This window comes from Panthera leo, chromosome B4 (assembly GCF_018350215.1).
Source record: "Panthera leo isolate Ple1 chromosome B4, P.leo_Ple1_pat1.1, whole genome shotgun sequence".
Classification (NCBI taxonomy): Eukaryota; Metazoa; Chordata; class Mammalia; order Carnivora; family Felidae; genus Panthera; species Panthera leo.
Genome location: NC_056685.1, coordinates 12213627 through 12229421, shown reverse-complemented (window position 1 = coordinate 12229421; position 15795 = coordinate 12213627). Strand labels below are relative to the sequence as shown.

Sequence of the window (15795 nt, the reverse complement as noted above, 5' to 3'; positions counted from 1 at the left end):
TTCACCCGGGGGCTACAGGGAAAGCAGGACCCTCAGGGAAGGTCTTTAGCTATAGGAGGAAGCAGGGTCATCGAATAGTAGGGCACTTTGTGCCCTGGCATCCCGGGGTGCACAGTTAACAGTTTGGAGTCAGCCAACAGTCCAAGAAAAATCAGGATCATTTTTCAGTACAGCCAATCGATCTAAAGGGATTTGGGTAAAAAATGTTGACACATTTGGACAGGGGCTACCTTTACCTTTGAATTTGTACCGGATGATCTTTATACCTCTTGAGCCCATAAGGTGTTTGCTAAATGCTTGTTGAGCAATTTTATTCTACTTTTTCACTCCACTCTATTAACACGCTGTTTGCTTATAACCTTAATATTACATTTAATTCTACCGGATTCATTCTGGTTTGGATAAGCCATTTCTTGCATTCACTTAAGAGAGTTTTATGGAGGGGCGCCGGCCGGGGTGGCTCAGTCAGTTGAGTGTCCTACTCTTGATCTTGGCTCAGGTCATGATCTCATGGTTTGTGAGATCAAGCCCCACACCAGGTTCTGCACTGACAGCATGGAGCTTGCTTGGGATTCTCTCTCTCCTGCTCTCTCTCTCCCTCTCTGCCCCTCTGCAGTGCACTTACTCTTTCAAAATAAATAAACTTAAAAAAACAGTTTTATGGAATACCTACTCTACATCGACACCAGTACATTTGTAGGGCAAAGATACGATTGTTTCGTGAATCTTCGTAGTAAGACATTTCTAGATAGACCTGACATGTTCACGTACAGTCTCTCGCTATATGTTTATATATTACCATCTTTTTCTTTTATCATCCCAGACCGTGATGGTCTGTGTTCTATATCCTTAGTTAAGAGGATGTACAAGTTAAGAGAGTTCTGGCCAAGTTAAGAGAGTTCATGTATGAGGACTTACTCTGTATGTATTATTGTGCATATTGTGCATGTATCTGTATGTGTTATGTAAAGACACATGATCTGGTAGAGTCTTGAAATTTAGCCAAAGATAGAATTCAGCCTGCAGTTGTAGACCTGTCCAGACTCAAAAGGATTTCAGTTAAGGTTGTTTTACCTTTTAGTAAGATTTCTTTTTGTTTGTCTTTCCTAAAAACGTTCAGCCTCTTGGAGTTGAGTGTAAGTAAAGACATAGATTTGGAAAGAAATCAGGAAATGGCACACAGTTCCTTATAGAATCGTGCTCTGGAACTAGCCTGTGGCTCCTGGGAGCTTCCTTTCCCCGGCATTATACATGGAAAAGATGCTGACTGATTCCAACTGGAAGGACAAGTAGACGTCAACTAACACTTCCAATCTCAATCTTATACACTTCCCACCATTTCAAGTCAAAGAACTGCATGCACCCCCTCAATTAAAAAAAAAGAACAAAAAACAGTGGGCCCCATGTGAGGACAGAAGAAGCCCGCCGGTTCTGAGAAGGCTATTTGTGACCTCAGAGGCATCAGATACTCTGTGAACATCCCACATCGCCCCTCGGCGCTGCTGTGCGTCCCCCTTCAGACCTTCCTTTTGTGATTCAGGAGGCCAAAGTCGGGGGGCCCGTGGGTGACTTGTCTCCTGTTAAGCAGCAGGTCAGTCCAGCTGAGGGGAGTCCAGCCCGGGCCTGTCCGCTGGACCACACCAGCATCCACTGCTTGAGCCTCCACCGGCTCGTCCCGCTTGCCCGTGTTGGGCACCCGCTCCATCCCAGTGTAGGCGCGCTCACCCAGCTTCTTATGCCATCCCTGCGTTTGGCCTTCAGGTCTCATTTCTGACCCTCTGCTCCATCCGCCCCCAACGTGCAAGGCAGCGTTTCCCCTCTCTCTGCCGAAGCCCATCGTCTCCTGCAGGTGCAATGAGGCTTCAGGACTCTTCCCCAGGGGGGATGGTCAGGGCTGCTCCCTGCTTCATTGGCCAAAGGAGGGACAGTTCCCAGTGGTTACCCTGAGACCGTTTGCACACGTCAGGTTGTCCTCTAGGGATGCCCAGCCCGTCTCCTCTGAAAGCCTCTTAGGTCACCCCTTCCTCCACCTTCCCCAGTCTCTCCACTGTCCTCTCGTTGACTTTTACAGCTCTGACTTCTGCACCTGACTGTCTTCTGTGCTTTAGAAGGACACCGTGCACCGTGTCCTGAGTGAGGTCAGTCGGGTCTGCCTTGGCCTCCTTCGCAGCACCGTGATTTCCTCCTTGGGCCCTGCCAGCTCCTGATTTGTCATTTGGTCGGGTTTTGTTTTGACTTTGGAAGACATGTTTCTAAACGTTTGCTGGGACAGCCCACACCCAGAGGCACCCTTTAAAGTCTCACCTCTTCCCCTGGACTCACCCTGCGGCATAAGCTTCTGGTCCTCCACACAAACATAGAACGTATGTGAAACTCAAAATCGAATGTTCATTCTGGTAATTTTCAGAACCGAGAAACTAAGGTTGCAACAAAGCAGATTTGCTTTTAGAAACTTCCAGAATCCTGTGACTTTCTTTCTCCCCCTAAAGACAGCACTTGATCGTCATAGAGCTCCGTCTCCAGAGCAGAGTGGAAGCTTTGAAAAGACAGCATCCCTTTTGCTTCAAGTGTCAGGGTCTGTGTGGAGAAGTAAGCTGGCACCGACTCAAGACCCAGGCAGAACGCGGCCGAGTCGGCGCGGCTCTTGCCCGGGCGCCAGGAGGGAGGGGAGTGGCAGCCACCAGCATTGCCAGCTACGATCAGTGTGCTGCAGCCTGTGATGCGTGCACGACTTCCCTGCTCTAGAAAATGGAGGATAAAAACCCCACAGGAAAGAAGCTTCTTGCCCAGATGGTGCTGTTCACTGGCCAGGAAAGTTACGTGTTTGGGTGCTGACACTGACACCAGTTTGCCTGTACGTTTCCTTCCGAATTCCTCCGGGAGCCCTTCAGACACACCCTGCTCCCCGCACATCCTGAGGAGGTCACAAGTTTTGCTGGCTCTGCATTATTTAAATTGTGCTTAGTCATCCATTCCCATAAAATCTGGAGTATCACTTAGTGTTTCGGTATTGTAATTTTCACAGGTGTTTGATGTGAAAAGAGTCTTATTACAAATGAAAATATTTCTCCTCTCCTCTCCTCAAGCATATACCAACACATAACAATACTGTAAATTTGGAAATCTGTGTCATTTCTGTGTTCACCCATGTTGGATATCAAAGGCAGAATTAATATTTTTATTACCTTTTTGAAAATTGGGGATTATTTCAAAACAGTATATAAAAGTTTCTTTATAGTCAGTAATGTATCCATACATTAATTAGCTAAGTACCTAACCGGGCAACACAAAAATACCTAGATTCATTGTGTAGTTACTAATTCTACAGAGAAACCTGGCTTATACGATGCTAGGTGCATTAAAACATCATTTATATTAAATGTGCTGTATTTATTTGCAGGAGCTATGTAGAAAAAGCCTTTTCTTTTTATCATAGTTTAAATTTCAAGCATTTAATAGAGTGACTGTGAGAGGCTTTTAACACCCAGATTAGAGGGGGGAAAAAAATCCTGGTATAAGACTTTTATTTTAACACCCAGATTAGAGGTAAAAAAAAAATCCCCTTTTCTCAGTCTTTGTGAAGATACCAGCTGATGCACAGTTTAGTAAGATAAGATGTTCAAAAGAGCTCCTAATAACATCCCGTAATGTCATTATTTACAGAAAATATTTTACGTCTGTATAATTTGAGAGTTATCTTTAAATAATATTTATTAAGTACCCCTAGTGCAGTACAGAGATACCTTAGTTCAAAAAAAAAAAAAAATCCCCTTATGGAAAAGGAATCTTACTTAATGTAAAGGTTCTGGAGGTCTGTTGCACAACAGTGCAAATAGCGTTAACTGAATGGTGCCCTTAAAAACAGTTAAGATGGTAAATTTTATGTTACGTGTTTTTTAACCACAGTGAAAAAAACAACAACAACACAGGTGAGGTGGGGTTCTCTTGTGCACGTAGTTACAAAGTGGAGGTGGCAGTGGTCTGGGCAGGTCCGTCCAGGGAGACATAGTTCCAGGGGCGTCTCCCCACCATGAGTCGGAGCCAGAGAAAGACAAAGCCCTCCTCCCATGTCTTGGATGTGTCTGTGCTCCTGCATTGTCATGTCTGAAGGTGATGCCCCCACTGACAGTGTCTTACTGGAGTGTGACCTCTGCCAATGGTGCTAGCCATTTTCTTGCCTTTAATTTTTATAGATTAAGTTTCTAGAAGCTTGCATCTGGACTCAGTAATCATTCCCATTTCCAAAGAAGGGGCGTGGTTTTTTTTAGTAGTGGATTATTTTTTCTGCTCATGCACAGTGATCTCTTTGGCCCTGTTTCCATTAGGAAACGAAAGCATGGAAATTAAAAAACAAATTACAGGAATGAGAAGATTACTGAATGACAGCACTGGGAGGATCTATCAGCGTGTCGGCAAGGAAGGAGAAAAATTAAAAGAAGAACCCCAGGATTTGGATTCAGTCTGGCCTCCGCGTTTGAACTCCACTGCTGAGGCCCCCCAGAGCCTCCACCCTTCTTCACGTGGTGCGTGGAATGAGTTACCACCCTCCAGCGGGCAGTTCTCAGGGCAGTATGGCACCCGCTCTAGAACCTTCCAGAGTCAGCCCCACACCACTGGGAGCTCCAACGGTATGGTTTATCAGACATTGAGAATGCTCGGGGCCAGGGGCGGGGAGAGGGCTGTCCAAATGTTTTATATTTCTAAATATTCATCGTGGGTTTTTTTTTTTTAAGTGTATTTATTTTGAGAGAGAGCGTGTGCGCATGCGTGCAGAAGCAGAAGAGGAATAGAGAGAATCCCAAGCAGGCTCCATGCTGTCAGCACAGAAATAGCTGGACACAGGGCTTGATCTCATGAACCGTGGGATCTTGACCTGAGCCAAAATCAAGAGTAAGATGCTTAACCAACTGAGCCACCCAGGTGCCCCAACATATTCAGCATGGTTTTTGAGTTCAGTACATTAAAGCCTCCCCTAGTCACCTGCCTTAGCTGAGTTACACTAAGAGAGTAAAAACTGGAATTGAGAAATAAGAGAGACTGAGGCTTTATATTAGAAGTGACGGTTTCTTCGTAGAGATTTTAGCTCCTCGAGAGGTGAAAGCTATCATTTGCCAACATACAGATATTATTGCCATGAAAGACAAACATTAGGGCAGAAGGCGCTCACTTTGTCATCAAAAGAAGCTTCTGTTCGTATGGTATGTCATTAATACATCCTCTTGCTTTATTCGCTTTTCTGCATTGTCAGAAGAAGGGGGTGGGAGACACCTGTCCCAGCATCCTAGTGACTAGTGATACCTTTGCTTTAACCTCACATCCCAGTAACTGAACCGGATGATCCATGTCGTAAGACTTGCTTCAATTAGGGCTGAAAATTACCCTTTTAGAGTTACATTTCCTTAATTTAAGTTCCTAATTGTTCAGGGGAAAAAAATGGCAATTTTTCCCTTAAGGGAAAAGAATTGATATTTTTCTGGACGTGTTAACTTTCCATCCGGTTACTTGCTCCATAAATTACGTACGGATGTGCAGATCTGTAGTCTTCGCAAAGAGAACAAGGAAAAAGCAAGACTGCATTTTCAGTTTCCTTGAAAAGTTAAGGATTTTTCTCCCACGTTCACTATTCCTTCAAGAAGAGAATTGTTTTGATTTTTTTTAACACAATTTGCAGTAACCAGTTCAGGCATAAAAAGCCATCCCGAGACACTGCCGATGAGGGACCCCAAGAGATGTATGGCGTCTTCTCTTTCTCTCAATATTGCATAAGCCAGGATCAGGTTCACCTGCTGGCACGCTTCCAGGTTAGGGGACATGGCTCTTGAAAGACTCCTCCATGAAAATGAAAAGTCAGTTCTCCTTAAAATTAGAAAATGATTTATAACAAGCTGGAAACGGTTGGTTTTGTCCTCTAAAAATGATAAAGACAGCACTGAGAATAGTGACTAGGAATATTCTCTAAGGCCCTCCTAATTTGACTGCCGTGGAAGAAACAGTAAGAGAAACAGAACACCCCTAGGTGTGTATGAGGCTAAATAAACGCCACATCAGTAAGTTGTGGGTGAACAGTGTTCTGTTTTCCAGTCCACAGCAGGCATGGTGGATTCACTCTGGAAAACGTTATTAACGTTAAAAGTTACAAACCTAAGTTCCCCCAGGTTGGTTTGAAAATAGATTTTTGCGTTTGTCGTTGGCATTATTTCCAGTAGAAACCCATCACATAGAACTGTGACTACTTAGAATTCCATTGAAATTATTTGCAGTTTTAAAGCTGTAACGTCTCAGTTTGCTACAACTTTGGATGTAAATAATTGCATTCCTCCAGGCATTAAGTTATCCGTATGTATGTCATGGTTTTGCCGTGAAATTTTTTTTACAGCGTCCACAAATAATGCATACAGTGGGACTAAAATTACCTGTAGTGTATGATAACAGGTATAATTGGATCAGTGCCTTAGAACTTTCCCCCTGCACCTCCGACAGCAGTCACAGTGGTCGGATTGGACACAGATGCTGGAGGGCACTCTGCGGAAAGAGCAACTTTCCAAATGTTCCATCGTGTTCCAAGGACAATGGGACAATCTGTGTTTACCTAAATAGGATCGTTTTATTAAGGAAAAGATAACTAAATTTAAACAGAGATAAAGAGAGTAAAGTGAGGGAAATGTAGGATGGGGGAATGGAAAAAAAGGTGCATGAAGATTGAGCTGGAGAACAGCCAGCAGCCCAACACCCTATAACCCACCAAGTTCAAATACGTCCTCCCATAGCCACCCTGCTCCCCTGGCTTTTCCCCGCCCCACGCATACCACCCCCAGAGAGTACTCTCACAGTTTTAATGTGGTGACAGTTCCTAACGTGGGAAAACGTGCTTAATACTACAAAACTATTTTTAATAGTTTGACACATTTAATTTTTTTTTAATGTTTATTCATTTTTGAGAGAGAGAGAGAGCACGAGCGGGGAGGGGCAGAGAGAGGGGGAGACACAGAATCAGAAGCAGGCTCCAGGCTCCCAGCTGTCAGCACAGAGCCTGACGCGGGGCTCGAACCCGTGAACCGTGAGATCATGAAATGAGCTAAAGTTGGCCGCTCAACCCCAGGCACCCCATAGACACATTTAATTTTTAAGGTGAACGTTTATAACATGCAGCGACCAGGGTTTTTTCTGGAAGGCTTGTTCTCAGAGCTGGTGTTTCTGTGCAACATAGTGTGTGTTTCTAGTGAATTTTTATGGGGGTGTGACCTGAGATGCACTGGTTTGGCACTAGGGAGGCCTGCCCACAGCGCATCGTGGGCGCACAGTCAGGCAGACTCCACCTCCCGCCCCATGAGCCGCCAGGCACCTTACAGTGCAGAAGCCTGGATAATTTAGGTAAAGTCAGACCCCAGCATTTAGGTGGTAACAGTTATTGGATACGTTTTCCTTACATGCTTCAAAATGCTGTCAATATGCCTTCTTTTTTTCTTCTTTCTTTTTTTTTTTAATAATTTATTTTCAAATTGGTTTCCATACAACACCCAGCGCTCATCCCAGCAGGTGCCCTCCTCCATGCCCATCACCCCCTTTCCCCTCCCTCCCACCCCCCCCCCCCCCCCCCCGCATCAACCCTCAGTATGTTCTCAGTATTTTTTCCTCTTTATAATTTTGGTGTTGACATTCGGAGTATGCCCTTCTTTTCTTTGATGCTCAGGAGAACTTCCAGCAGTGAATTCGTCAGGTGGATCAAACTGCTGTACTTGTAACTGCCAGTCAACGTTGCAGGCCATCCTCCAAGAACTCAGGACCATGCGGAAATTAATGCAAATCCAAGCAGGTACGGAGACCGGGCCTCGGGTGGAACCCCCGGATTTGTCGTGCGTATCTGACATCTTCCGCCAGGATGTTTGTTTCGTTTTTGGCGGTCAGCACTTCCCGCCTCGCTGTCTCGCCATGATTTTCCAAGTGTCCGTCTTCTCGGCTTTTTCTACAACGCAGTTTTCCTTTAGCAAATCTAGCAGATTTGTTACTGCTGACCGTGCTACTCACGTGCCGATGGACGTGTGCTCCACATCGTTCATGCCCTCGTCTCCTAGGACTCCACAAGTGTCAGTTATTTGAATTTTCAAACAGTCGTACTTGAAGAGGGGCATCATTCTCCAGCTCCCTTCCCTACTGTGAGTCGACAAGGAAGTTCACATCAGGAAAGAAAGTGAGGCTGACTCACCTTCACCTCCTGAAGTGCTCTGTGTGGGGGCTGTGTGCTGGTCGGCAACCCCCACGCCCGTCCCGCCCCTTCTGGGGCCGCTGTGTGACAGTAGGGAAGCCACGCACTGTTGTCTAAGGGCCGGGGGCGGGGGTGGGGGCCCTCTCGGGAGCGAGGGCTCTCCTGGCGGAGACATTTAGGAGCATGAGCCCTCCGAGCTCCCGCCTGTGGCTTGTCTCCTGGATAAATATTCAGGATGTGGAAGCTCAGGGACCCCTGACGTCTCGTCTTCTTTATTTACGTGACGCCTCTCTTGTTGTCACAGTGAGTCCGCAGGGTGGGGTCCGAGTCCCAGCTCTCCTCGGGAAGCTGTGTAACCTCTCTGCGCTCCGATTTCTCATGTGTAGCTGGAGCATTAATACCTAACTCACAGGATTGTTTTCCAAATAGAAGGGGTTGGTAAATGCAATGAGCTCTGTAAGGGACCATCCAGGCTCTGGTGTTGTTCTAGAGACCAGGAGCCGTTCATCTCGAAGGCTGGGGCATCATGACAGCGGCTGCCGTTTCTAATCTCCACACATGGGGGCGGGGGGCACGGAACTTTTTTGTCACAGGTACAGAAAATAATAAATCATTTCACGAAGGCCTCCTCTGGTGAGGGAAAACTCCTTGAGCAGGTAATAGCACAGTCGTATGTGACCAGCATCCCCACCCCTCCCCTGTAAAGAGATTCGGGAAGGCCATCGCTCAGAAATCGTACCTGGTGCCATTTAGTGAATTCTAGTAAAATTTGAATATTCAATGATGTGGTTTTGATATAAAAAGCTTAATACTTAAACACACCCATCACCCAAGAGCACATGAAAGTAAGGTTTGCAAAAGGCCGTCTGAAAAGCAACATCTAATTTCATGTGCTGAATTTGGTTTTAGCCCAAGGAAAGAATAAGCATTTTGGTCAGGCCAGTGAGCATGCAACTCCCCCTGTTCTTCCACGGTAACCCGTCTTCTCCTTGACCCGGCAGAAGGTACCATCTCCCAAGTAAGGAGCTCAGAAAGAAAGGTTCCTTCATGATGGACAGGTTCTTTTCTCAGAGGAAGAGTGTGTTAGCACTTAAGAAAATATGCATATGAAACCGTAATGATTTATTTTGTTACTTAAGCTCCTTACTACTGAGATGGCAAACTGCAAATTGCAACCATCTAAATCCTCGACGGAAGCCCTTTTGGAATCTATTAGGTAAATGCCACTTTGTCACTTTGTTTCCCTTTCTGAGCGTCTGTAGGTGAGGGAGGTAAGCAATGCCAGAGCTGTAGGATAGCAGAAAGGATAAACTATTACTCTTTAATTTCCGTAAACTTAAGAATTTGTGTAGTGTGGGTAGATTTACTTAAGATTTATTGCCTATAAAACTTAGACTTAAATTATATTTAGAAAGTTTTGCCTTTACTTTAGGGAGAAAGGGCAAGGAATAAGATGAAGCGATACGATCTGGATACAAGAGACTGTGTCTAGACTTGCAAACGGAGAAGAAAAACTCAGATAGTGCCTGTGTTAAACCAAAAGCACTTTCACTTTTAATGTAGAATAGTGAGTCTTCTTCTTACTATTATTATTATTTTGCTTCCATTGTCCATTTAACCTTGGGCATGGAGGCCTAGCCTTGGGTGAAAATCTGGAGAACAGAGAAAAGTTCTCTACTCAGGCTTGCACAGTGGATCACTTGAGAAGCTCAAAAAAAAAAAAACAAAAAAAAAAAAACAACAACAACTCAGTGCCGGGGAACCACCCCTGCAAATTCCAATTCACTTAGTCTGGGGTGAGGCTGCGAGGCACTGACTTTTTTTAAAAGCTCCCGGCTAACTCTAACATGCAGCCAAGGTCAAGCGCCAATGAATTAGACTAATTACTATACAGGTGGTTAAAAGCCTTTTCAGTGCTCCTATGCAAGTATTTTGTTTCTTGTTATTTTATTTTTTTAAGTAATCTCTACACCCAACGTGGGGCTTGAATTTACAACCCCGGGTTTAGAAGTGGCACCCTCCACCGACTCAGCCAGCCAGGCACCCCAAGTAGTTAGTTTCTGATGCTAATAAATTTCTTGCCAGTCTGGGAAATGCAAATACCAAGTTCAAAGTATAAATATCCTTTATTTGCAAACTGATAGGAGATGATCCATATTTATGCGCATTTAAAGATCTTTAGTTTTCATTCAGCTTATTTCTGTAAAAAGGCAGGCGTATCCTATGATCGTATTTAGTAAGCCATATTGATACATGAAGATTTAAATAATGATGCCGTATTTTTCTATTACACTTCCCATCCGAATATTCTTAAGTGGTTCACGAACACCACTTGCCAAAGTACATCTGTGAAAACTGGAATTATCATCCTTGGTTTCCTTAAGTGTATGTTCAGTACTAGTACTTGGTCCTTGCTCAGTGCTCTTCATCTCCAGAACTCCACCTGGATTTTCTGGATTTTACTAGTCTTCTTGACTTGCGCAGGATTGTATCATTCCTATTTTGTAGCTACCTGAAACCCAGGTATGGCGTGGAGCCCGGTCAGAAGCCAGTGGTGTGGTGCCGTGGAGGTAGCTGCGTGCGGACGGCACTGGTTCGTGAGGAAGGGGCAACTGGCCCCGATAAATGACCAGCGGGCTTTTGCCCGCGTGCTTCCTGGTCATCCCAGACTGATTCTTTGATAAGTGATCATCATCGCTCAGCCCTGGTCAGTTGCGGTGCCTGTAGACTGCTCACAGCTGAGGAGCTTTCCCTCGGAGGACGATCGGAATATTCCTGAGTTGGGCTTACCTCAAGTTCTGAATTCCCGCCTATATAAAAATGTCCTGCGACCGGTCAAATCACGCTCAGGTGTTTTGCTACAGCTCAGAATGCCCTTTCTTCCACGGAAACAGGGGCAGCAGTCACTGTGGCCCACCAGCGGCAGGGACACAGTTTTATCTGAGCTGCTTTTCCGCGTGTCGAACTTTAAAGTGCTCCAGAGACATCATTTGGTGACCTACAGGCCCCACGGGGGATGGACTTTGGTCTGCCTTCTGGACTGAACTCCATTTCAGTCTCAGTGTTCTGGGCCGTGTAGACAGAGGGGTGATCACTTTTCCTCAGTGAGACTCAGGTGTCTGAAGCCCATTTCTTGTTTGTTCTTCACAGCTGGAGCCCAAAACAGACAACAACCCCCCATTTCCCTCATGTGCTCCCAGCGAACCGCTGCCTCGCGCAAGAGAAATAAAAAGAAAAAAGTGCCCCCGAAGACTGTCGAGCCACTGCCCATGAAACAGAAGGCCGGCGTGTTGGGAACCGAGAAGCCAGCCGTGGCCTCTGAGCAGTCTGGTCCCCCGGCGGCCGAGCACCCGTCCCCCGGGGACAGCCGCGTCCTCGGATTCGGCATTGTCCTGGAATCGCCGGCCTCAGATGTAAGTCGATGTTTTCTGGCTGCTGACACGAATGTGACATAACTTTCAGGATTTTGCCGTATGAATACACTTTCCCCTCAACTCATCTGGGCCCAGAAAACTAGAGAAACTTGCAAAAAGACGCGTGGGAAAGAGGAAAGGACGACTGTTAATCATTTCCTCGCCTAGAATTTCCTCTCCCGAAAATCTTCTACCTTATTTATTTGAACGGGTTTCCGTTCTTTGTCGCTGAGAGAAGGAGGGTGATGGAGTAAATAACCTGCTCACTAATTTCTTTACCAGTTTTAATTCTGAAGTGGCCGTTTTCAATTTCCTCAGTGCAGAGAGCTACAAGAACATAATTAAATCCTTTGTAAATGGGCATACGTGAACAGAACCTTACAGATAAGGTCACACCTTTCTAGAAACACAAACTAATAATAAAAAAAGAGCAGGAGTGCTAATTCTATTTTATAGAGGCAAACCACACTGCTAATTAGGTGGTAACCGCCATGCCATTTACTCCGTGTAATGATAGGTTAATGCTCTGCAAAGGTTTTTCTATTTTAATACCCTAGCCAGAAAGTTGTTGTGGTCCCAGATGTTGGATGACATCTAAGATACCCATCTTGCTGTGGCTTGCCATTTCGTATCCACGTGACCATAAACGAATTTCTTTAAGAACGTGCCATCTTTGCAACCGCAGACTCTCCTCACAGTATCTTTATCTACGTATGTTGATGCGAACCCCATCTCGTTGGGGGAGTTCTTAAAATAAACAAGAGGGAGTGATCTATTATTATCAGATTGCATAGGATGAGAATCCTGCCGAGAACACCCACAGGCCTATATGGGATTGGAGTTTGGCCCTACCTTTTAAACTTTAAATAAAAAATAGCTGCTATTTTCTTTTTTAAAAAGCCCTCCCTTTCAAATCGCAGAAAGACAGTTTGCTAGCACGTTTCCACACTGGGTCTTTAATAAATGGAGGAGACTTTTTTAGACTAGAAAAGCATTTGAACTTATCCAATCCTTGGTGTTAAAGGGGTTTTCACTTTTTATCTTTGAATACATGTTAAAATGTTCTCCTAGACTCGAAACTTAGCTTTAAAAAAGTCATTAATGATGATAACGTTCTACCCCAGGCCAGTCAGCTGATTTATTTATATCAAATGATTATTGCCGCGAAGGCCCTGGTGTCAGAACCCAGGTAAATCATATATTTGGAAACAGGTAAATTATTCTAAAACACAAAGTACCTTGAACCTTAAGCAGTGTTCATAATATACATATATATATATATATATATATATATATATATATATATATATATTTTGTATTTTGTTAGCATTCTTTTCAGATAGACATTAATATATCAGGAGCAATCATTTGGGTTGTATAAATCATCTCCTAAATGGGTCAATTTAATGCTAATAACTAAACTTTCTCCTTTATTTTTAAGCTCCAAATACACTTCAGAGATAAGTTTAAGAAGATCTGATTAAGGCCTTATGTACATTAATGAAGTAGAATAGAATTGTTCTTATCTTTACCAATATCAGCATAATTTTGTTTACACGCCCAATAAAAATAATTCGCTTTTCATTCATGATTATTTTTGCTAACAAGAGCTGTTCAGTTTAACAAAGCACATTTGGAATTGTCCCTGAAAACTCAGTTAGGTGCTGATTATCTTTGATTGAAGAATAACATGCTTCTAAAAGCAAAAAATACAGAGAGATAATGATCTTTGCATTAGCCAGCTGATAGGCCATTTGATTCATCTGTTCAACAGAAAGTGTAACCACACCTAGAGGACCGTGCAGTGAATCCCATCATTGGATAAGGAAGTTTTGTCCACAGATTGTGTTCACCAGCATTAGTGAGTCTAGCTTCTGAAGTCCCTGGGCAGGGCAGGGCAGGCCAGGGGGGTTGTGGGGGGGTAAGGGTGAGTGGATCGACTCCCTCAGGTGATGGAACCATCGATTTAAAGGCCTCCAAATTTAGGTGCCCTTCTAGTGTTTTATTATTTCTTAGCCAGGGTCCTTTTAAATTTTGGCAGAAGTCCAGAGGAGAAAACAGAAAATACATAATAATCTTGTAGGAATTACTGTCTAAAATGGACTTGAGAAAATGTACTACCACAGGATATATATGAGCAGATGGAAACTCTGTATTTGTGCATTTGAAGATGGGCCCTGGGAAATACCCAGCATTGGGAGTGGGAAGATTAGGTCCAAAACTGTAGGACTGGGCAAGTGGTCCAGTGCTGCTAGAACAGCTGTCTGGCCAGCATCAGTTGCCAACGATGATGATAAAAAGGTAGGATGGGGCCAGGTAGTGAAAGCCCTAAATATGCCATGCCAGTGCCCTTGACCTACCTTCATCTTGTGGGTGCTAGGGAGCCACAGCAAGTTTCAGGTAGAGGACTAATCACACTTGTGTCTTTAAAGAGTGGAAAGGGGAACTGCCTTGTGGGTGATAGATAGATGGAGAGAAGGTAGTAGAGACAGAGAGACCAGAAGGAAGACAAGTACCAGCAGTCAGGCATGGGAGGGTCTACATGAGCCGTGAGCCTGAAGAAAGAGAAATGGGGCACTTAGGAAGTCCCCACACAGAGGACGTGGTGGCTCAGAAGACACCCCCCACATTTCTCTCTTGGAAAACCAGGTGCGTTGCTGGGTGGCGGCAGCTTCTTTAACTGAGGCAGGGAGAGCAAGGGCAGAAGCAGCCTTCAGTTCTGGATGGGAAGTACAAGTTTGCTACCGCAAAGCGGTCAGTAGATGTTTGGAGCACAGGAGAAAGATTAGAGCTAGAAGCACCGAGAAAAGGACACGTAAAACCTAGGCTCCCGTTGCTTTGTAACGTGTAAACATTCACATTAATTCTAATTCACGGTGTAGTAAGTTATCTGCCTTGCACCGTGACTTTTAGCGTCGCTGCCACACAAATTCACGGAGGGCCCGTGCAGGGCCTTGCGGGCAGACCACCCGCCACCCGAGCCATCATGGCCGCCCCTACTCAGATGTGGAAAAACACTGAGCTCCCATCACAACCAGCTGCACCATCGCCTGCGAAGCGTTCACACTAGACAATGGAGGGCACTCGAGAAACCCCTCCCACAGAGCCTGGCACGTAGCGGGGACTCAATACACGAGAGCTAGTCCGCCACTGACAAAACGTCTTCATTTGCATTGAGCACAATATTCACAATAAACTTTCAGAACTTAAGGCCTAGGACTCCGTTTTCGTCAGAAGCCTCCCTTCAGTTTAACCCCCGTTTCCCCTCCCACAGCCCCCAGGCCCCAACATAATTTGGGCAGTTCTCTTTCATAGAACCTTCTAAACTAGTTTGTAACTATTCACGTGATTCCCCCTCCATCTACCCCGGTCTCTCCAGGGCAGGGACCATATGATAATAGTATTTCTGTGCCACCCTGTGCTAAATAATGTGCCTCTGAGGCAGCGTTACTGTCCACGTGCTGTCGACGAGGACCCTGTGGCCTAAAGTGCTTGCGTAGCCTGCTCAGGGTCACAGCCAGAAAGGTGAGCTGGTCCTCACACCCGCGCGTGTAGTTGCCCTTACCCACCGCGTGACAGACTCGGGTGCCCGGTCTAGCTCAGTTCCTGCACATGACCAACGCTCAGGAACCAGTCACGGGATGATGGCTGTATGAGGAGAACTGAAAGGTTGGAGCATGGCAGTTTACTCTGTTTACTTGGAAGGTTCTGGAGGAGAAGTTAATGGTGAAGAATGCAAACTCTGACGTCAGGCTGCCTGAGCCAGAAGCTTAGCCGTGTAACCCCTCACCTCAGTTTTTCTCTCCATAAAATGAGAATAATGATAAGAAAGAAAGAACCTCCTAGAACTGGTCTGCTGGAGGAGTTAACTGAAGTAATCTGTGTGAAGCAGTTAGAATAGATCCTGGTCCACATAAACCCTCAATAAATATTGGTTCTTTTTTTAGACTTCAGCAGTCCTAGCTAAGTACCTTATAGGGACAAACATAAATGTTAAATAAAACTTAAGTGTACATATGAATGAACAAATACCCATGGGTAACTAGTGAGTATAAAAAAGAGTGGCCAGAAATGTTTCCACTTTGGGCAGTATTGTTTGACCCATTTAAAACTAGCACATTAAATTAAATAAAACCTAGGCCTCAGTGACACGGAAGCAAAAGCGGGAACCCCAAACCC

The 15795-nt window shown here is 45.0% G+C and overlaps 1 protein-coding gene across 9 annotated transcripts in view; it reads left to right on the top strand.

Annotated features, from left to right (window-relative positions):
* Window positions 1-15795, top strand: part of BEND7 (BEN domain containing 7) — a 77814-nt gene that overhangs the window by 21929 nt on the left and 40090 nt on the right. For 8 of the 9 annotated variants that reach the window (XM_042944922.1, XM_042944919.1, XM_042944918.1 and 5 more), the window contains 3 exons: window positions 4326-4628; window positions 7691-7813; window positions 11354-11616. In XM_042944922.1, the coding sequence (XP_042800856.1) occupies window positions 4326-4628; window positions 7691-7813; window positions 11354-11616 (689 nt within the window). The remainder of the gene's footprint in view (window positions 1-4325; window positions 4629-7690; window positions 7814-11353; window positions 11617-15795) is intronic. The other variant, XM_042944925.1, reaches the window with a different exon arrangement.